This window comes from Dendrobates tinctorius, unplaced genomic scaffold (assembly GCF_039654945.1).
Source record: "Dendrobates tinctorius isolate UK_male_01 unplaced genomic scaffold, ASM3965494v1 ptg000003l, whole genome shotgun sequence".
Lineage (NCBI taxonomy): Eukaryota > Metazoa > Chordata > Amphibia > Anura > Dendrobatidae > Dendrobates > Dendrobates tinctorius.
Genome location: NW_027361671.1, coordinates 78,805,142 through 78,828,263, shown reverse-complemented (window position 1 = coordinate 78,828,263; position 23,122 = coordinate 78,805,142). Strand labels below are relative to the sequence as shown.

Genomic DNA, 23,122 nt, shown 5'->3' with positions numbered 1-23,122 from the left:
ATGGCACCTTCCCTTTAAGTTTTTTGTGTGCCATATCTCTGATTTAAGAGCATAAAAATTCAAATTTGGAAAATTACGAAATTTTCAAAATTTTCACCAAATTTCCGTTTTTTTCACAAATAAACGCAAGTTATATGAATGAAATTTTACCACTAATATGAAGTACAATATATCACGAGAAAATAATGTCAGAATCACCGGGATCCATGGAAGTGTTTGAGTTATTACCTCATAAAGGGACAGTGGTCAGAATTGTAAAAATTGGCCCTGGCATTAACATGCAAACCACCCTTGGGAGTAAAGGGGTTAAAACAAAAAATATTATTCATTCCTTGAATTTTTTTTCCAGTTTTTATCCATTCCTCACTGTTAAAGAAGCACTTCCATCAAAAATGTTATCCTCTTTATATAATGCATTCATATTATATAGCACTGTGAACATACAATTGCTCATGTTGCCTTTCTACGCAGCTAATTCTTCTAGTTTCCATTAGGTCTATGACATCACGGACTACCTGAAACTTTCTAAGCTCTATGTACAAACAGGTCAATTATCCGTGCATTACCATAAGTCACTACAAAAGTCTCTGGCAGGGGGAGGAACAAAGCACCTGGGTCAGGAGTTGAAAAGGGGAAAGATAAATGCAGAAGCAAAAGACTTCCTGTTTCTACATAAAGCAAAGAAAAGAGAAGAATTAGCTGGGTAGAAAGGCAAAATGGAGCAATTGTAAGAACACAGTGCAAATTAATGGGATGATTGCAATATATTGAAAAGATAAAAGCTGTGATGGGAGTGCTTCTTTAAATAACTCCACCCCCCAAAAAAAGGAATTACTATATTGTTCCGAAGACCACATTGTCAACATCATTATTCATACGCATTACGTTAAACTCAACATGTGAAAGCAGGAAATAAAATAACCAGAAAACACGTTTGTTGAATTTTATTATTTCAACATTTTTATTACTGTCCAATGTCCGGAATGCATATAAAAATAAGTTTTAAAAACGCAATTAAGGAAAGTTCTAAAAATCTCAAACATAAAAGAGCACAGCGTTTAAATATACATCATAAATAATAAGCTATCTGGTACACTTACTAGTATATATAGATGTCTTTAAATTAGGCAAAATGCATATATAACAATCTTTGTACTAGAAAGACGCAGTGTTATTTGTATTATGTCAACACGTAGGTACAGAATGGAACATATGTAACGCTACTGAATGTTATCAAATGGGTGTATTGTAAATCGTTAAGGTGTCCAAGAAATTTGAGTGAAAGTGCTGAGTAATTATAAGCATATATATATATGATCGACCCAAGCCCCAAAGTTTGCATCTTCAGACAACTGCTCATATATAAGTAGTATCTTACCTCAATATGTACACACAAACAATTTGGTTTCTTCTTTAAATATTACCAGCACATTTCCTGGATACATACACGAACATCGATAGAGATCACTGCAATGCAGTGCGTCACACAACTATGTCCCGGAAAGGGTCAGTGAGAGCTTAGTCGTAATTTGTACTTACTACTCCGCCATAAAATGGGTATTAGAACGCTCCCACTTTTAGTAACCTTTCCAGAACACAGTTAGAAAGTAGACGGCAAACGTACCTGGTCACACAACACAAGGTAGCAGCACTAAAACAAGCCAGCAGTTCATTCATCACCTCTTGTGATACACAATTATATTGAGATCTCACATACCGACTGACGAATAGCAGAGATGGACTCTGAGGAATGAAGGTAGGTGATTAAGAATTTAAAGGGACCCTATATCTAGAATATATTAGATGTAATCTGCAATTCATGACAAAACTAGTACAGCCCGTTCCCAACATACACCTAGCAATGTGTTTTTAACCTCCTGACTCCATAAAATCGTTATGTGCACTTTATGATGCCTTTTGCAAACTAGTAAAAAGACGACATCTGCACTAATACGAGTGGCATGACCACTGGAAAGTGTTGGCATGTAAAGACACTAAACTTCTCTTATTGAATGTAGGTCTCATTTTTCTAAATAGGGTTAGATCAAAATATTTAATCTTTTGACTCCTTTACATATATCATTCTACACAGCAAGATGCAAAATGCAGTCAGATGGCTTAGTCTGTAGCTCTTATCTCTACAGAAAAAGCAGGAATACTCTTTTGAAAATTTTTGGGGGCTGCTATGATGTCATCTTAGATAAAAATTTTCAGCAGAGCAGAGATGCGGTCTACAGAAAAAGCCATCAATGCTCGTATGACAGATTTTGCTTTGAGCTGCCTTTTGCAGGTTGCTATGTACAATGATACATAAAAGTTGCAGAAGCCAAAACAGTTGAAAATATTTATAAAAACACAATTGCAAAGTTTTTTGCATTGCAAAAGAGACCCCAAGAGGCATCTTAGTGGCTACTATAGTTTATGTTCAGAATGTGAAAATTTGCTCATTCTAAGCATTGTTGTGAAAGCATACAATGGTAAGCACCTCAAAAGTTAGAAATATAAATATGAAGGATTGTAGTGTTTTTAATGGCTTTTTTGTTGATGCCAGACATTACATTAAAGTTCACAGTGCATAGGTTTTTAGCTTTTTTGTTCAGTGGCATTTTTCCAAAAAGCAGCATGTGAGCATCTGTGTGTGCGCGCGCGATAGTGTAAAGATGCCCCTATGCGGTGACCTTGAAACATAAATTTAGGCTTTTAGGATACATGTAAATTTATTTTTTAAAAACTATAGAAACATTTTAAACATTACAATAAAATGTACAACTTATTTTCTAACAACTGTGATAAGGGATATATTCACCTACTTCCATTCCAACTTTTTGCAAACCTGCCGAGTCCATAACTTTGCTAATAAGAGTCTCAGGCATCTTCAGGTACTAATTCCAAACAAGCTCTGTAAAACTATAGCTTGAGAGATATTCAACCAAGTAGAGGTCCAACGAATCAGTACGAAACGGCTCATACATGCTCTGAATATGAGACACTAATGTTACGCTATATATTTCACTACATTAGTTACACGTGACAATTCTTGTCTTCCAGGTAACAAATATCAGAGGGTATTAGGTGCATATTACACATAGAACCTGCAACACCAATATAGCAATGTTCATGAACATCCCGTATGGTCTTCCTACCAATGAAGTACAATCATTTGTGATAGTGGTGGTGGGGATGTCCTTACAGAAATGTGATGACGGAGGCTCTTTCGACAGATGAAAAACAAACAAGCTTACCATTTGACCGATTACAAACATAACCAGAAACACCTGAAAATAATATACATTTTTTTTTTACTATTTGGGGCCCAATATCATCCAATACAACTATACATGCCCTTCAATATTCCCATCACCTGCTGGAATAGTACAAATAAAGTGACGCACAGGATGTGTGTGTATAAGTGCGTGTATATTATAGCTACAGCCTCAGTTTTCTACTCTCCCGAGACTGAATAGCCAGCTATCACATTACCTGTGCTCAGTCTAATTGATATTTTTGTACCTTTAAGAACCTCATCAATGGGTTCAGCACTGGCATCACATCAATTCATACTACAGGGCTTTGTGCAATATAACATATCAAAAATAGAAGTATACGGTCTACTAGAAAAGCTCGCAATGCACTTAAGTTTTTGAGCTGTGATGAAACATCTCTACATCTAGGTTTTTGTCTTCAGAGTACTAGCAAGCATAGACTAATCCTCTTCATAAACGGTTTCAGCAATTCTCCTACCTAGGCCATGAAGGAAGTTCTATATAAAAGCCAGTGAACACCATGACAAATACAATATATTTCAAATGTTGTAGATTGCAAAGGTAATGTTAATATGAAGGAGGTTCTGCTTAAAACATATTTAGACATAATACATAAAGAAAAAAAAAAAAATCAAGACATTATTGGACATAAATGTTTTGTTTTTTTTCTTCTGCAGGTCTATGTACTACAAGCCTAGGGGCCAGAAGGTAGTAATGCAGGTGGAGTAAGGCATCACTTAACAAAAAAGCGCTCATTTTAATAGACAAGTTTCACGTTTTCCCCCCAAAGTAAGGTTATTGCACATACAAGCCATTGCATCTGGGCATAACATTCAATATCTACATATATGCCATAGAAACACAACTGAAGAAATGTACTAAGCTTTCCTGCCACAGACTGCACCACCATTATTTACACAAAGTGACGGCATGACACACTGATTCCCGTTGAACTAGGTAGTCATGCTGGTAAGATACATAGTGGGTAAGGGCACAATATGGCCGCCTCCCGTGTGCACGGAACCTTGGAATGAATATAGATTACCAGTTGAATGTCATTGAACAGATTACCTGAGTTAATCTATAACCATTTTTTTTCTGCTATTCAAATTCAACAGATGGGCCAGGAACAAGTGCAAGTAGAAGATCATAAATGGGAGATAAACAGCAGTACTCGGCAGCAGCCGCTAAATATACAGAGCTGTGCAGTTCTGCTTTGTACGTTGCTTACCTCCGGCCCCCGCAGGAGCACTTCCCAGATAATCTCTGGGGGGTTCCAGGCGTCTGACCCCCACTGATCTCATACTCATGACATCAATCGGTTAGTTGCAGATAACTCTTTTAATAAACTATTAGAAAGTTAAGACTATAATATATTGGGATGACACTGATCATTAAATGACAAGTGAAGAAGCGGTGTATTTAAAGTAGCGTTTCACCAGTGTATGCAATCCCCACTCATTTAATGCTTTTGAAGCTTTAAAAACCATAGGACAAGAATAGTGATGCGGTCCATAAAAGCCGCTCTTTTGTTCCAATACACCAATGTGGTCACCTATTATCATTTATTGTTAGAATAGCTGTCTTGCCAAGACCCTGTGTGTTTTCTCAGACATGTAAAAGAAAAATAATATAAAAAATAACATTTATGACGTAATATAAGAGTGAATCGCTGGGTGGAAGACTGAGAAGCAGCATAAGTTGTAGTCATGATGGAAGAAACTAGAAACTAAAGGTTTTGATCTAAAGTCCTAGCTGAAAGGCAGATTGTACATTCTATTACAAATTTATAAAAAAAGGGGGTATGGATGAAGTTTGGTTAATTTTCAAAAGGCACCTCAAGGCTAAAGGCTTTACAAATCTAGAATCCTTTCACTGGTCAAAATAAAAACAAACACACTTTTATTGCTGCTTTTCAAGTAGCAGAGAAATAAACTTCCATGTATTTGAGTCCCATACATAGGAATCTCCCTTATGAAGCCAGGATCCATCAGTAATGTAACAGAAGCAGTAAAACTGCAACAGATTCTCAAGTGTGGGAAAAAAAGTTACTTTCCTCCATGTGCTTTCAAGTCTGTGGAATAAAGAAAGTGAAGTTCTAGGAGTTTACAGAATGTGGTGATGTGCATCCCAGCCACCGAAGTACCATTTCTTTGGGGCCCTGCGGCTGGCAGCGCTTAGGAATAGAAAGTAAGGACGCTCTGGTGATTTCCACGGACAAGCAGGATGGGTGGGAGATCTTTAGAAAGTGCCTCTAGCCAAGCCATGTACAGGGCGCTGGACACAGCACCTTTTCTTGCAACTGGAAGGCTCCTGTGAGAAAAGAATTAAGCAGTTAGTCTAAAAATATGAGGATTAGTGCAAAAAATCATATAATAGGTTGTGATTTAGCTAGGATCACATTGATAAAGAGCATGACGCTGGATGTTTACGCCTGGATTGCAAAAAATTGTGCTGTGCAAATTAATTTGGACAAAGCATTTTTAATTGTCAGTTGGTTACCAGTCAGTGATTCAAACCAGTTTTAACTGCTTTGAACAGGTGTGAGTGCCTGTTCAAAGCAGTTAAAACTGGTTTGAATCACTGACTGGTAACCAACTGACAATTTTACTTAAAAAAAAATGCTTTTTCCCCAATTAATTTGCACAGCACTGTATGTATAAGGAGGCATAGTTGGGAAAAAAAAAGGTATACAAATGTAATATACACACACACACACACACACACACACACGTTTCCAATGTATACGGTACATGTCTAAACAAATTTGATGGGTATAAAAGGTTTACCGTTTAACCCTCTAAACACACTCTCCAAAACAGAGTAGACAAATTCTGGAGTCAGTGTTTCTAAACCAGGAAAAACTACTTGAGAAAAAGAAAATAAATATTTTTAATGAAAGAAAGAAAGATGTATACAGATGTAGATTGACATATATTCACGCAGACGTATGTCAACCTATGGCACTTTTGCTTACGTTTTTAATATATATGTTTGATGCATTACGTCTGCAGACATACAAATGTGAACCGAGCCTTACAAATAAATGTGATGGACTATCCCAAAAAAGGGTTTAAGCTTAAACCAGTGGATACTGGACCCCCAACATATTACCCTCTGAAGGGGCTGTGGTGCTCCACTACCTTAAAGAGAACAGGTCACGTGAAAAAAATGCTATTAACATGCAGATATGGTGTTAATAGAGTTCTCAACCTGCCCGGCACTCTCACTTTAAGCAATGTTGGGAGGGAATGAACTTTATAGAGAAGGATAAAGCATGTTACAGAAGGCTATACAGGATGGGAAAACTACAGCATGAAGACAACACGCTCAAACTCTCTAAACTATATAAAATAAACCATGACAAATTCCATTTCTCTCCTGAGCCACACTACTCATGGTAGAAGAAGTACACATTTTGCAACTCACAAATACTTGTTAAAATATTTCACATTTTTCTGACAAATGCAAAATGGAGAAGTGGTGCGATCATAGTGTGCACACTCCAGCCCAGATTAGATTACATTTCAACTTACATGACAATAACATTGGCCGTGCTCGAGTGCTCCTTCAACAATTCATTTAACCGGATCTGACGATGAGTCTAACGCAAAGCAGAGGATGAGACATAGTGAATAATCAGACTTTGCAAAGCTGAAAATTGAACAGACATTATAACTAGGGATGAGTGAATAGCTTCAGATAACTCCTTATCCGAATAGCTATAGCGCTTATCAAATAGCTGCACTGGGAACGCAGATACCTGGAGTGCTCCAGATAATCAGCTGTTTGCCGTCGCACCTGCATGTGACAGTCACAACACATGCATGGATGCTGTTTGTTGGGCTCTCCATGCATGTGATGTGACTGTCACACAGTTCTGACACATGCAGCTGCGGCGCCAAACAGCTGATCGGGAGCGCTCCAGGTATCCGGGTTCCAGATGCAGCTATTCGGTAAGCGCTATCGCTATTCAGATAAGGATTTATCCGAAGCATTTCGCTCATCCCTAGTTATAACAGACCGGCCGGAGTATAGATGATTATAATGTTATGGATTCTGCTTAATGGGAATTCTTCACAACGTGTCACATTCTCCTCCCCTCTTAAATGATAATGTAGCGGGGGCAGCTCCTCTTTAAAAGGGAATCTGTCACCCCCCAGGACGTATATGACCTAGTAATATGGGCATACAGGTAACAAATGTTAGGCTAGTCCTACCTGTACGCTTTATATTAATGGTCTTGTTGCTGTGAAAGGTTATATTCTCTCTTTATGTTAAAGGGAACCTGTCAGCAGGATTGTGCACAGTAACCTACACAAAATGTCAGGTTGGCGGCATTATACTGAATAAAATGATACCTGGGTCGATGAATATCAGGAGAACCTCTAACATTAATTATATACACAGTACACATGCCTGCAGAAGGGGGTTTTTTTTCAGTGTGTATATATAATATTCATCATGTAAACTAGGGGGCAGGCCAGTGAGGGATAAGAGACCTGTCAGCAGGCTGCATTATGAATACCTAATCAGAGCACCACATGAAGACCCCCCCCCCTTACAGGCCTCCCCGGAGCACGAGCAGATCATTAACTCAAAACTGAAAATAAAGATTACACAACAACCACAAGACGGATTTAATCAGCCAAGGAAACATTCTATTCAGTATAATGGCGCCGACCTGACACTGTGTGTAGGTTACTGAGCACAATCCTGCTGACAGGTTCCCTTTAATGATTTCTTCCAGGCTCCGGGGCATACACTGGCTGGAAGAAACCCCTGCCTTCTCTCTTCATTGTAATACTTACCCCCCTCACATGCATGTCAGTTATGGCCTCAGAATCCTGCACCCTTCACTCCCTCAGAAATACATACCTCATCCTCCCTTCTGAGGGCACTGAATTCAGGGATCTTATGCGCAGGCACCGGTGAGACACTGTGACCTCCAGTGTGCGTGCCGATATGCTTTCCCTACTTCCTCCCTGCACAGTCATAGCTAAGAACCATGTGTACATGGTGATATCTATGTAGAGAGGAAGTGGGGAGAGCACCTTACTGGTGCGCACATTGGAGGTCACCGGAGTGGAAGTTGCCGGCACCTGCGCAGAAGATCGCTGAATGCAGTGCCACCAGAAAGGAGGATGAGATGTATTTCAGAGGGAATGCAGGGCACAGGAATCCTGAACCGTAACAGACACTGATGGGAGGGAGTAAGTATTAGAATAAAGGCAGAAGGCAGGGATTTCTTCCAGGCACCGCACGCCTAGGAGCCTTGAAGAAATCATTAAAGAATATAACACTTCTCACCAGCAAGACCATCAATATGAGTCATACACATGGGACTAGTCTAACATTTCTATTACCTATATGCCCATATTAATAGGTCATATACGTCCTTTAAAAATGCGGTTACTTACTCAATTAGTATAAGAATATAATTAGTAATATGGGAATGTCTTGACTTGCCAATAGTAAGGTGATGTAAGCCTGTACACCCCATGTCATGGACTTGTACTCCATTTGTGTCGGTGGTACTACAGATGACGTTTTCTTCATATCAACTGACTGGCTAAATTGGACATAGCCCTGTATTTATTCGAGGTATCTGTGCCAGAGACAATGTAGGGTGTCCTCCATCCCTTAAATCATATTGCTGCCACAAAATACTGGTACAATGGGATGAGATAATCACAATCGTCAAGCCACCTCAATTTGGAGAAACCCTTTAGAAACAGATTGTATTGCACGATGGTTCGGCTATTAGGGGAATAGCTTGTCTGAGGATAACCACAGATATCATTAGTGAATCATGCAATTCGCCTGGATTATGGTCAGTGACTTATTGCCACAGCTGGCTTCAAGCTTAACATAGCATTTATAAATTTGTCAATCCCATAGAGAGGCAGTTGCATGTGCGACCACCAATCCATGGGACTACGGCTCTCTATATGGGGACCTCTGCGAGTTTTTATCTATCCTGTAGATGATATCTTATTAAAAATTGGATTCTCCTATATTAAAAGGATTGGTGCCACCACAATCCCATTGTAATTTAGGAGACACCAATAATCCCCTGCGATCAGCACCTGAATAGTCTGTAATAGATACCTTTGTCTTATAAAGCTCTATCTCATTATCAGTTATTCTCCATGGTTCTTCCTCTTTCATTTTGTCAGCTACATCTTGTTCCTTTTCATCTTCATGCAGCCTAAATGGTTCAATCATCTCCTCAAATGCTGCCACACTGAAAGTAACAGAATAGAAAAACAAACTGTTAAGTGCAGAAACACTTCTTAATTCCACAATTAAACGAGACCAGACAAGGAAAGGTTCGAAGATCCATGGGAAGGAGATCATTTCCATGCAGCTCACGTCTACAAAATTACAATTCCGATTGATGTTTTTGGAGATACAGAGCAGAAAACAAGACTGAAGGGGTTAGATATGCTGAAATAAGAGCCAAATCCAGGATTTGCCAGAAGCGATCCGTACAAAAGAATGCCAGGTAATAAAACAGCCTATAAACATTATTGCAAGCGATCAGGATGCCTGGCGACATCCCCAGCTGTTTAAAGAAAAAAAAGAAAGGTGCAACTCTGAGCTTTTAAGTGTTTTTTTCTTCTTCACTATCTTATATGTAGATCTAACACAATTATAAAATACAAAACACAACACAATCTTTTCCTAGTAGCAGAAGGGATAATATAAAAATAGAACAAGCAGCACATGACCAATAAAGCAATCACCAATCACTACCGTGGATTCTGTCATGAAAACATAACTAAAGATGAGCGAGTGTGTTTGGATAAGGTGTTACCTGCGCATTCTCGAGTGCTATGCTAACAGAGTATTTTCGGCGCGCTCGAATACTATGTCCGAGTTCCCATGCTTGCATGTCTTGTGGCTATTCGACAGTCTCAACACGTGCAGGGATTGCCTAACAAACAGGTACTCCCTGCATGTGATGCAGCTGTTCAACAGCCGCGAGATATGCAGCCGCTGGGATTCGAGCAAGCAGAGATAAGCAAGCTAAAACCTTATCCGAGCACACTCACTCATCACTAGTTATGTTTTCATGGCAGAATCCACAGTAGTGATTGCTGCTATTGTGATAGCTGCCTGCTGTGCTCATCAGTACATATAACATATCCAAATCTAAGCAAGAGAGCACAAATAAGAGTCAGCCTTGGATTTCTATTGCAGAGAATGAATATATGGCAGATTTTAACACAAAGTGAATAAAGAATAAAAGTGAAAGGTTAGGTTATAAAAAAATAAAAAATCTTGCACATATATGTGTAATCCAGCATGGTTTTAAACAATATCCGAGTTTACCACACCCAATTATTTTTTCCACTAAACTGCACAAATTCCCGTTTCCTAGAACGGCCCATTGCTTTTCAGCAGCTGAGGTTACGTTCTCACAGTATTAAAAGTGGAATTCTAAAGTACAAGTGCACACATGATCCCACACCCATACACGAGTCACAGACTGACTCAGAAACCAGAACCGTCACATACTTTTCTTTCTTTGGCTTTGTGTTGATATCACCAAGGACCATAATGTCAGAGAAGTCAATTCTGAACTTGCTGAGTAATGTGGCCATCCTGGAAGATAAAAACCATGACAGACGTAAGCAGACAATAAGATCTAAAAAATATCTCCTCCATAGTACAAACTGAGGAGCCACAAATGTGCTCGATGTCCTCCTTTCCCCCCAGGAGAAGATGCAGTCAGCTAAGAAGACGACAAGTCCTAACAAAGTTATTATTGTGCAACCGGATAAAGATAAGTGCTGCTATTCAACCCAGAACTGGAATTTGCTCTTTCGCAGCCATTTCCTCTTAGGCCGTACATATTATAAACTCCTGTGCTGATCATAAGGTCATGGTGCTAATTGTTTTGGTGGCTTAGGGTTATTACTTAATACTTTTGTCATTCTCACTTTCAACAGCAGCTTTTCCCACAGTTCTCAAGAAAAGATTATGTAAAAATGTAATGGATCATTATAATCATAAATAAAGATGGTGATAGGTGACAAACTGGATTACACTACTGAGGTTATCCTGAAGTCTAGTCATCTCAAAGCTGCATGTGACTTGGTGTGTGCAAAGTATCCCCAAAAAATTGTTGCGTTTTAGTATTTAAGGTACATGTTATGTATACATTTATCAAACTGTAAAAGGTTACGCAAAATAAAGATAGGCAATTTTTCACTGGAACCATTGAGAGAATTTTTTTTCCCTTTATAAGGGTCTTCTGAGAAACAATGCCAATGAACATACAAAGTATGGAAAACTTTTTAATAAATTTAAGTTTTTGATTGAGCCCCATTACCACAGGTGTATAAAATCCAGCCCCTATCCATGCAGACTGACTTTACAAACATTAGTGACAGAATCCCTCGTTCTAAAGAGCTCACCGACTTCAAACGTGGTCCTGCAATAGAACGCCCCCAAAGTAACAAGTCGGAGCAGGAAATCTCTTCCCAAGATCAATTTCTCAATATGGCAGTCTGACTGACGAGTCAAGGTTTTAAGAATGCCAGATGTACATTATCTGACTGTGTTGTGCCAACTGGAAGGTTTAATTAGTGGAGGGATAATGTCCAGAAGAGTGAAAAACAGGATTTTTTGGGTTGCTTACCGTAAAATCTGTTTCTCGGAGCCTTCATTGGGGGACACAGAGACCATGGGGACACAGAGACCATGGGTGTATGCTGCTGCCACTAGGAGGCTGACACTATGCACAAAAAAGTTAGCTCCTCCTCCGCCGTATACACCCCACCGACCGGCAGGAAATTCCTCAGTTAGTGAGAAAGCAGTAGGAGAAGTAACGGAATAGATTGAAAACAGAACGAACAACTCAACTGTAACCAATCGACAAACATAAGAACAGGAGTTGTAGAACATGGGAGGGTGCTGTGTCCGCCAATGAAGGCTCTGAGAAACAGATTTTACGGTAAGCAACCCAAAAAATCCTGTTTTCTCGTTCGCCTTATTGGGGGACACAGAGACCATGGGACGTCCCAAAGCAGTCCCTGGGGTGGGAAACAAACTTCCATCAGGCCAGTGGACTCACCATCGCGGCCTGCAGAATCCTTCTACCTAGGCTGGCGTCCGCCGAAGCATAGGTGTGGACCCTGTAGAATTTCACAAAAGTGTGAACCGAAGACCACGTTGCAGCTTTGCAAAGCTGCAGCGCGGAAGCTCTGTGGCGCACCGCCCAGGAGGCACCCACCGCCCGGGTAGAGTGCGCTCTGATCCCTGAAGGAGCTGCACGATGCTTGACCCGGTATGCCTCCAAAATTGCCGATCTGATCCAGCGAGCAATAGTGGCCTTTGAGGCTGGGTGACCTTTCCTTGCACCGTCTGGAATGATAAACAGAGAGTCTGACTTCCGCAAGGAAGATGACCTGGCTAGATAGACTCTCAATGCCCTGACCAGGTCAAGCTTGTTCAAGGATCGCTCCCGAGGATGAGCTGGGCTCGGGCAGAAGGATGGCAGAACAATGTCCTCACTGAGGTGAAACGAAGATACCACCTTCGGAAGGAAAGAGGGCGGAGGCCGCAGAACTACCTTGTCCTGATGAAGTACCAAGAAGGGAGAGCGGCAAGAAAGGGCCGCTAATTCCGACACACGTCGGATGGAAGTAATGGCCACCAGAAAGGCCACCTTCCAAGAAAGGAGGGCAGGGAAACATCCCTGAGAGGTTCAAAAGGAGGACCTTGCAGAACCCCAAGAACGAAATTAAGATCCCAAGGATCCACGGGCGCTCAGTACGGAGGAACCGTGTGAGCCACACCCTGAAGAAAGGTTTTGACCTTGGGCCGGGAGGCCAGCGTCTTCTGAAATAAAATGGACAGTGCCGAAACTTGACCCTTAAGGAACTGAGAGCAAGCCCCGCATCCAGCCCTGTCTGAAGAAACGCCAGAACAGAAGGAAGCGAAAAAACCATGGCCGCAATGTCATTGGCCTCACACCAGGAGAAATAGGCTTTCCAAGTACGGTAATAGATCTTGGAAGAGGAAGGCTTTCTGGCGCGGATCATGGTATGAATCACTCGATCAGAGAATCCTGCCCGTTTCAAAACCTCGGTCTCAACAGCCACGCCGTTAAATTGAGCGACCGAGAATTGGGGTGGCAAATCGGGCCTTGCGACAGCAGATCTGCCCTGTCGGGAAGCTTCCAGGGGGCGTCCGCGAGAAGGTTGACAATGTCCGCGAAGCAAGACCTTCTGGGCCAATTCGGGGCGATGAGGACGACTGGAATCCCTTATGCCTTGATTTTCTTCGACAGCTTGGGAAGAAGAGGCAAGGGAGGGAACAGGTAGGGGAGCTCGAACTGTGACCAAGGAACGGCCAGAGCGTCGGCGCCCCCTGCCAGGGGGTCCCGAGACCTGGACACGAATTGTGGTACCTTCCTTTTGAGGAGAGACGCCATGAGGTCTACGTCCGGGGTTCCCCACCGACGGCAGAGCAGATGAAACACCTCCGGATGTAGGGACCATTCCCCTGCCGCGAGACCCTGGCAGCTTAGAAAATCGGCGGCCCAGTTGTCCACGCCGGGAATGTGAACCGCGGAAATTGTTGGAACAAAGGTCTCTGCCCATTGAAGAATTCTGGACACTTCCGCCAGGGCTGAGACACTCCGTGTCCCCCCTTGTCGGTTGATATACGCCACCGCTGTGGCATTGTCTGTTTGAATCCTGACAGGCAGGCCCTTGAGGTGCCGTTCCCAGTGGACGAGAGCCAGAAGGATCGCTCGTATCTCTAGGACATTGATCTGCAGAGCTGATTCCTGAGTCGACCATCGACCCTGAACAGTGTGATTGCGGAACACTGCACCCCAGCCGATGAGGCTGGAGTCCGTTGTGACAATCTGGGAAGAAAGGACCGCCCCGAGAGAATGAGGGGAGACGTCAACCACCAGTTGAGAGACCGCTTGATCCGGCATGAAAGACGAACCGGACGATCCAGAGACAGAGCCGACCTGTTCCACCTGGACAAAATGGCCTGCTGGAGGGGCCTGGCGTGAAAACTGGGCAAAGGGAACTGCCTCTATTGCTGCCACCATCTTCCCCAGAGTCCTCATGGCTGTCCTGAGAGATGAAAACCGTGCGATCTGTAGTGATCGGAAGCCCTGCTGCAGGGAAAGAATCTTGTCTTGTGGGAGAAATACCCTTGACCGACGAGTGTCGAAAAGAAGGCCCAGAAACACAAGGCGTTGAGTAGGGATCAGACAGGACTTTTCCGGTTGACGATCCACCCAAAACTGGACAGGGGTGTCTAGAACGATCGCCACACTTAGGCGGGCCTGATGAAAGGAGGGAGCCTTGATCAGAATATCGTCGAGATACGGAAAAAGAACAAGACCTCTGATCCTCAACAAGGCCATCAACGCCGCCATAATCTTCGTGAAGACCCTGGGAGCGGTGCCGAGCCCGAAAGGGAGCGCGACGAACTGATAATGTTCGTGGTGAATCGCAAACCACAGGAACTTCGGTGTCCGGGAAATATGGGCACGTGTAGATAGGCATCTTGGATGTCTATGGAACACATGAATTCCTGCTCCTCCATGGAGGCAATCACCGAGCGAACCGACTCCATCCGGAAGTGGCGGAGGCGAACTCTCTTGTTGAGTAACTTGAGATCCAAGATGGGTCGAACCGCCCCGTCCTTTTTCGGCACCACAAACAGGTTTAAATAAAACCCTGTGAATCGTTCCGATTCGGGAACGGGCACAATCACCCCGGAGCTGAGGAGAGAGGCGATGGCCGAACCGAACCCCGGGATCAAGGCAGGATCCCGTGGCGGACGGGATTGGAAGAAGCGATCCCGTGGAAGAGAAACGAACTCTATTTTGTATCCTGTCGATACAACCTCTCTGACCCAAGCGTCCTCTACTGAGGCGAACCAGACGTCGCTGAAGAAAAGAAGTCGACCTCCCAATTGGAATGGACCCGCGGAAGACCGATGATAGTCATGCGGACGTAGACCGTCCAGATCTAGATCTGGGTGGTCTTCCCTGGGAAGAGTGGGACCGCCAGGACGGAGTGAGCCTGAAGGAGACCTTCTTTCTTTCCTGACGTGCTTGTGGCCTTTGCTGGTTGGAAGGGTTTTCCGCCGCATTGAAACGGCGGAAAGACCGAAAGGGACGGAACTGACGCCTTGGAGGAGGTCTGCGAGACTTGGATTGGGGTAGAAGAGAACTCGTACCTCCGGTAGCGTCCTTAATAATCTGGTCCAATTGGGACCCAAAGAGATGCACTCCTTGAAAAGGCAGATTAGTCAGACTTTTTAGAGGACAAGTCCGCCTGCCAGGCCTTGAGCCAAATTGTACGTCGGATTGCCACGATGTTGCTTGACGCCTGAACCGCGCAAGATGCGGCATCCAAGGAAGCAGAAAGCAGATAATCCCCCGCATGGGAAATCTGATTGGCGAGATCGGCCAAATGCTCCGGTTGTGCCTTATCCAGAATGCCCTGCCGAAGGTCCTCTGCCCAAGCGGATATAGCCTTTGCTGCCCAAGATGAAGCAAAGACTGGACATACCGCCACAGATGCCGCCTCGAAGGCAGACTTTGCTAGGGATTCTATGATTCTGTCATTAGAATCTTTTAGAGACGCTACACCAGACAGCGGAAGAACAGTATTATTAGAGAGTCTGGATACGGGAGGGTCCACTGAAGGAGAAGCGGCCCAGTTGTCCGTGAGCTCTTTAGCAAACGGATACAGCACGCCGAGACGCTTTCCTCTTTGAAAGAGTCTAGTCGGATCTTCCCTTTCCTTGGTAAAAATCTTCCCAAACTCGGAATGAAAGGGAAACACCCTGGAAGGTGTTTCCGCCCGTCTGAACGAAACCTCCTGATCTGAGGATTTCGCAGGGGCGTCAGTGATGTCGAAGGTATGGTAAATCGCGGCAATGAGGTTCTGCACCGTAACCTTCATGTTCGCATCCTGATCCGAATCCAGCTCTAAGACCCCTTCAGATTCCGAAAGCGCTTCACCTGACTCGGGAGAGGAGGCCCGAGAGGGAGACTGCTGGGGAGTATGGGGTGAGGTAGGGCGAGGAGAGGACTCCGCCTGGAGATCCTGCCTGGGTCTCTTGCGACTGACACTGGCTGGCTCAGATGGGACGTCCTGGGACGTGCTAGGTCCCGCAGAAGCTCCCAAGGGCAACTTATCCAGAACGGCTACTAGGGACCGAGACACCTTGGTGAGGTCTGCCACCGACTGTGATAGGGAGGAGGCCCAACCCGGCAAGGGAGGCTCACTCACCCCTGGGGCTATGGATGGCTCCTGAGCGGCGTCGGGCTGTGCAGGGGAGGGCCGAAGAGCGGGTACGATCAGCCGTAGGGATAGACATTGTGAAAAACCTGAGGTAGTGCCGGAAGGTTGGGGGACAGAGAGCGGAGAAGGGTCAGTCTGCCGTGCAGAACTACTCACGGTCCGGTGTCCCCAAAAGCGATGCTGCTCGACCTGTCCAGGGATGCAGATCAGGGAGAAGTCCGGCTGGCCGTCCCAAAGAGGCAAAAAGCTGCTTGCAGAAACTGCACAGGGGCTGGGGAGCCTCTCCAGCTGCGTCCGGCTGACAGGCTGTGAAGATGGCGCCTGCCTGTAGAAAAGCGCGGGTCCCGGGGAAGGGCGGTCCTCGCAGGGTTAATAATTGCTGCCCTCTAACCATATGCTGGGCAGGAGAGGGAAAGGCGGGGGGAGGGCCTGGGGAGAGCGGGAGTGAAGCCCGCTTAGTAGAAAGGGGCGGGGGGCGTGGCCGCGACGCTGCGGTAGGCCCGAACACAAGCCGGGGCCTAAATTAGTTGCGGCGGCCGCCTGTCAGCAGGGGGTCGGCGCGGAAGACGCGTCGCAACACCGGGCCGCGTCCCTGCCCAGAACTGCTCGACCCCAGCGCTACCCCTGCCAAGATGGAAAAAAAAAGGGGGAAGCACAGAACGAGGCCCGTGAAGACCCGGGGCCTGCATGGATGCGGTGACCGTGGGGGGATGCGGGGCGTGCAGGGACCCTAACGTGGTCCCCCTGGCGACCGCTCCAAGAGAAAACGCCGGGGGAAGACTGACATACTCACCCAGGCAGGGGGCCTTACAATAAAGGTACCTGAAAATCCCACGCTGTGTCTCTATGAAATCCGCGCCTCATCCAACCTTCAGGCTCTGGTAGGCGAGATGGTGGGAGGCGGGGAGCAAGGACCGTCCGTGCGGCTGGCACCTACTTGTGCGAGGCTCCTGGTCCTGCTCCGGAGACCTATGAGGATACGGGGTGGCAGTACACGCCGTACTCATAGTCTCTTTGTGGGAGTACGGATGTGACTGTTCACTCCGTATCCCTCCGGAACCTGCAAAGAAACGACGCACACTGAGGTAGATATGGGTCTAATAAAAGACCCGTGTCCACCTCCTACTGACACTAAGCTAAACTGAGGAATTTCCTGCCGGTCGGTGGGGTGTATACGGCGGAGGAGGAGCTAACTTTTTTGTGCATAGTGTCAGCCTCCTAGTGGCAGCAGCATACACCCATGGTCTCTGTGTCCCCATGGTCTCTGTGTCCCCCAATAAGGCGAACGAGAAAGTGTTTTAGATGGAAAGGGGGGACCAACTCTATTAATATGTATTGATTTAGAATGGGATATTACAACAGCTTCGCTAGGTGTAATGTGTAATCGTCTCAATACTTCTGTCCATATAGCGCATAAAATAGAACAAAGTGACTAAGGATCATTTTCGATCAGAAACGCGTCAGTTGATGTACTTAGGACAAAAGTGTGCATCTATGGATATATAACAAAGCCGATCAAGATTATAAGATAACTGATGTTGGATTTTCACCTTGTATCCATTACTCTCTGCACCCGTGGATGGGGAGTCAGCTGGACTTGGCTTTTTCTCCTACTTTGCTACTTGGCTTTTCAAATGTGAGGTTTTGGCTTCAGAAAAAAACAATACTAAGCTTTTCTCAAGCATATAGTTGCAGTAGAGGTTGTCTAGTTTGACAAGACTGACTGTATCAAAAAGATCATACTTACGCTCTGCGATCGTGGTCTATCCTGTTAATTTTTCCACCAATAAATACTCTGATCTTGCAGTCGTTCCATTTCTTTTTGGTAGTCAGCAAGTATGGAATTAACAAGGTCAAACCTGAGCAAGGAAGACAATGTGAGCGTGAGTAAATGGTGACAACGCTGTCTCAGGTCCGTGATGCAAAGATAGAAATCTTAGTGCAGATAGAGGAGTGTGTAGTGAATGTGTGCAAGTGTCATCTACATACACAAACCCTCGTCATACATGCATAGTGCCATGCGGATAACTTGCCCCGACATAACTACAAGTGTACCATGATTGTAACTAGTAGACGTCAACATTTCCCTAATACAGACATGACCTCATGCGCTTCTCAGCACTGACCAAAGAGATTGCTTTGAAAAGAAAAATCAATGTTCTGCACAAGCCTCTGCTAGGAAGCACAGAAAGACTCCAGCTTCAATTGATTGGCAAACAGCTGAATTTATCCTCCGGGAGAAACATTGTGAATAAGGTCAAAACTGGCCAGCAGCCGAAGTGGTACATGAACCAAATAGTGATCAGCAGCAGACAACTCCCCTATGGACAGTATTTTAACATTTGTTCCAAAGCCAAGATTTACAAAGCCTGCTCCACGCTCCCAGCTGGCCCAGTGTGGTGTATACAGGACAGTAACAAACAGTTACATACTTAGGATACATTATATCATGAACCACAAGAAGGGCTTCCTAAGATGGCAATGCAAGGTGCATAAAACAATCTGTCACCAGGTCAACAGGGGACAGTTTTTGCTCCTACTTTATTCCTGCTGCTCTCGAGTTATTTATTTTTTTTTGTTAATCCACCTTATGATTGCAGAGATATGGGCCTTATTATTCAGTGCACATATTTACCAGGAGATGTTGCTCGCAGGGTAATAATGTAGAACAGTCTAGATACTTGCCCCAGGGATCTTATGAGTAAAGCCCCCTTGGGGAGTAACTTAAAAACAGCATTAAATAAAAAAGGCCCATATCTCTGGAATTGTATAATGGGTTGTTTTGGTTTTTTTTGTTTGTTTTTTTTTTAAGGGATATTCTGGGAAGCAGCAAGAATAAAGAAGAGCAGAAAAGGCCACAATAGACCTGGTGACAGTTCCCCTTTAAAGCCAATAGCAATACTATCATAATGACCATTTTACCCTGACAATAATGGTTCTGACTATGGTTGATCGAATAGCTTTGGATAAGAGCTTATCCGAACAGCTATAGCACTTACCGAATAGCTGCATCGGAAACTCGGATACCGGGACCTCGCCTGATAATCAGGTGTCCGGTGCCGCAGCTGCATGTGTCCCGGCTGTGTGACAGTCACAACACATTCATGGAGAGACCAACAAACGGGCACAGTCACACAGCCGCAACACATGCAGCTGTGGCGCCGAACAGCTGATTATCGGGAGCGATACAGGAAGCCGGGTTCCCTATCCAGCTTATTCGATAAGCGCTATAGCTATTTGGATAAGCACTTATCCGAAGCTATTCGATCAACCCTAGTTCTGACTTTTGCAAATGAAGGTCACTCTTGTATCAAAGCATGGTCACTGGTCAGTCGATATGAATTACCTCCATCATCAAAGAGCCACCACACATCAATCGTGCTTTTGCCTTGCTTCTTCTGAAATTGTAAGCTGGCATCCAGAAGTCTCTGGTCTGCAGTGTTCAGAGCAACACTTTGACCTTTGGAGTCTACAAAGAGAAGCAAAAAAAAAATTTAATGAGCTGAATTATTAATAGTTTTTCACTTTAGAAGGCCGATCAATCAGATGTACTCGGAATTGTTCAAGACGACAACAAGCCTTTTTTGCTCTTACTACCTGCTAACTACTAATATTGAAACCTAATCAAATAAGTGTTCATTACTGCAATGTATATAAGAAAGACTGTTACAGCTTCCACGTAGTCCAAAATAAATATGATTTATTTACTTGCATATAAAACCAGACTTATAAAGGTAAGTTCACATGACCAAATAGCAGCGTATAGCAGCTACGCGTTTCAAACACACTAGGTGTTCTTTGTCAAAGCAGCTAAGCCGCCTAAAGAATGAACATGTTACTTCTTTTAATAGCTTCAGGATTTCCAAACCCTGAAACTGTTATTAGAGGTGACAATAGCCTGAACATGTGCACAGCAAGTCGTTTTTTATACTGCTGTGTATCATGTTAATTGTTTTTCCGTAGTTTTGCTGCCCTTTTTCTGGCGGATTGCAGGTAGAATCCACCTTGTGTGCACATATCCTATATGTTGTAAAGCATGTCTCAAAGCGGTTTTCATAGCCTTTTGATTGGACAATGCCTTATTTGGAGTGGATTCCATCAGGAGATGATTCAATGAACTGACATACACTTACTCTTCTACCAAACGTTTACAAAACCTGAAGTGGAAGAAAAACCTCAAAAAAACAGAACAGCAAAGTCGTTTTACAATAGAAATTAATAGAGTCTTTCAAACATTTTCTGAGTTTTTCGGGCATCTTTGAGAAAAAACAGCTCAAAAATGCAGTGTGAACATACACTAACCGTTCTATACTGCAATGGATGTACCTATCAGGGGATGTTCACATGTAGTGGATAAGCTGTGGAGTTTCAGTCCAAATCTATGGGAAGAAAATCTCTGCACTGTAATTGACACATTGCACAGATTTAAATCCACTGTAAGTCAATGGTTTCTGCAAATTTTAAAAGCAGATTTCACTTTAAAGATGATGATGGGGGAACTGTCACCAATTTCCCTGAACAATTAAAAGAACTCCCCTTATTACAATCAACTTCAAACATTTTCTGATATAATGCTTAAAAGGAATCAGGTTTTTGCTTCTCATCTGAGAGCAGCATGATGTAGGGGCAGAGAACCTGATTACGACTAGGTCGCAAAAACCTGGTGGCAGCTTCCCTTTAAAGAGGGTTGTGCACATTGCTGCCTTCTTCCACATACCTGTGCACAGGTTGCATCTGATATTGCAGCTCCGCTCAACTGAAGCGAGTGCACATGAGCTGTAATATCACACACTTACAGGTGCAGCATGGTTTTTTGGGGAAAAAAAGCATGTTTTTGAATCCTGTTAAGTGCCTTTAAGGCCAGAACTAGACTGCAATTATATTTTCATAATGGCAGTCACAGGCAAGCCATCTGTCAACTTGCATTACATAATTTTTGTATCGGTCACACAACAAATTTCTACTCTACATTATTCACCAGTATGGATTTTATAAACATTTTCAAGTTCAGCTTGTTATAGTGTAAGTGACAAAAAGCAGACAACATTAGAAAGTCAGTATTTCCCAAAAGAAAGTCACCCAATAGTTATAGAAAGTTATAGAGAAGAAGAAAACTGTAACCTGGAAAAAGAGAAGTTAAAGCGGAAGAGCTATCAATGATCAAGTCCATGTATTTTTCTTTTTACTTCACACCAAGATATTTTATCAGAAATTACATTTATCACTGACCCTGAGGATAGATAAATAAATGCCACTCCACCTAGCCCACCACACCCACTCCCATTATAGAACAATGGGGAAAAGTAGATTAGGTTAACAGTAGTGACAGTAGTGACGTTTGGAAACAGAACTGAAGACTTGGGACACCCACTTTACTAATTGGTAGGGGTCACAGCTAACAAGCATTTATCAGCTCTCTCGTGGAAAGATAATAAATGTCGCCTTCATTTTGTTTATTTTTTTCCTCAATACCAGACATATTTAGGTCTCTACTAAATTTTTCCTTCAGGAAATGAAAGGAGGGATGAAAGAAACAAGACAGTACAAAAAAAGAAGAAGAAAGATGAAAAAGAACCAAAGACAAAATGAGGGCTATAACAAAAACATAAATGGTGAATGCCTGCCTTTCTTCAACAGAGGTTGTGTAGGTTGTGCCTTTCCATCGTCTTCCTCATCTGGATATTATTTAGAAAGAAACATGAAAGAGGCAATGTCATTATATTAACAGCCAATGAAAAATAATGATATATGCATAAATATATATAAAATAAAAAAAACATTAACTACCCATATGAAATGAAAGAAAATAAACCACAAAACAAACACACCTACGTACTGACAAATTACACTAAACTACTGGCCACAACAGTGCTCTACAAAACCATGCAAACATACAGGTAGCTAGGTCTCATTTGCATGCTTTGGGTTTTGCTTTCTATTATCAAGAACGGAATAATGAAAACCCTGGGTAATGAGGACATATTTTTGAACATTAGGGTCACTATAGGTTTAGCACTTCTATGCAACAAGTCAGAATTATCCAAGTATGATGAAAAGTATTCTGACCCTACTGTACAATTACAGATCTTGAAGCAAATGCTCGGCTTTGCCAGGATGGAGCTGTAATTACTCCTCCGCACTGATACTGCATTATGACAAAAGATGGATGGGTCTTCGCTATATCATACTGGTCACCTGTCACTTTTCCTGAAGAATTGACCCCTTAAATAAATCTAATAAGCATAGGCAGTCTTCGACATCTCTAATTGGGATTAAGATTATTTCCTTTATCTTCCTACCTACGCCCTGTGTTATGTGTTACTTACATTTACTTTGTGTACTAGTTGAGTACACACTAATTTTCCAATTTCGATCCCAAAGCAACCTTAAGGAAAGAAAGCCTAACCTAGTGCCAATTCTGCTTATACCTTTTCTGGAGAAAGGCTTCGATGACTCTGCCTCGGCCTTTTTACTATAGTCTACGTTTACTACGATGTCTTTGGTGCCAGGAGACTTCTCTTGTGAGGACAGCAATTCCTCTGGGAAAGAAAAGAAACACAAAGT

General features: G+C 43.3%; 1 protein-coding gene across 2 annotated transcripts in view; it reads right to left on the bottom strand.

Annotated features, from left to right (window-relative positions):
• Window positions 1-929: 929 nt before the first annotated feature.
• Window positions 930-23,122, bottom strand: part of SLC12A2 (solute carrier family 12 member 2) — a 128,102-nt gene continuing 105,909 nt past the window's right edge. For both annotated transcript variants that reach the window (XM_073557738.1, XM_073557739.1), the window contains 8 exons: window positions 22,987-23,097; window positions 22,183-22,233; window positions 19,905-20,027; window positions 18,306-18,417; window positions 10,788-10,874; window positions 9,375-9,510; window positions 6,800-6,867; window positions 930-5,576 (listed from right to left, as the gene is read on the bottom strand). In XM_073557738.1, coding sequence (XP_073413839.1) covers window positions 5,441-5,576; window positions 6,800-6,867; window positions 9,375-9,510; window positions 10,788-10,874; window positions 18,306-18,417; window positions 19,905-20,027; window positions 22,183-22,233; window positions 22,987-23,097 — 824 coding nt within the window. In that variant the 3' untranslated portion in view covers window positions 930-5,440. The remainder of the gene's footprint in view (window positions 5,577-6,799; window positions 6,868-9,374; window positions 9,511-10,787; window positions 10,875-18,305; window positions 18,418-19,904; window positions 20,028-22,182; window positions 22,234-22,986; window positions 23,098-23,122) is intronic.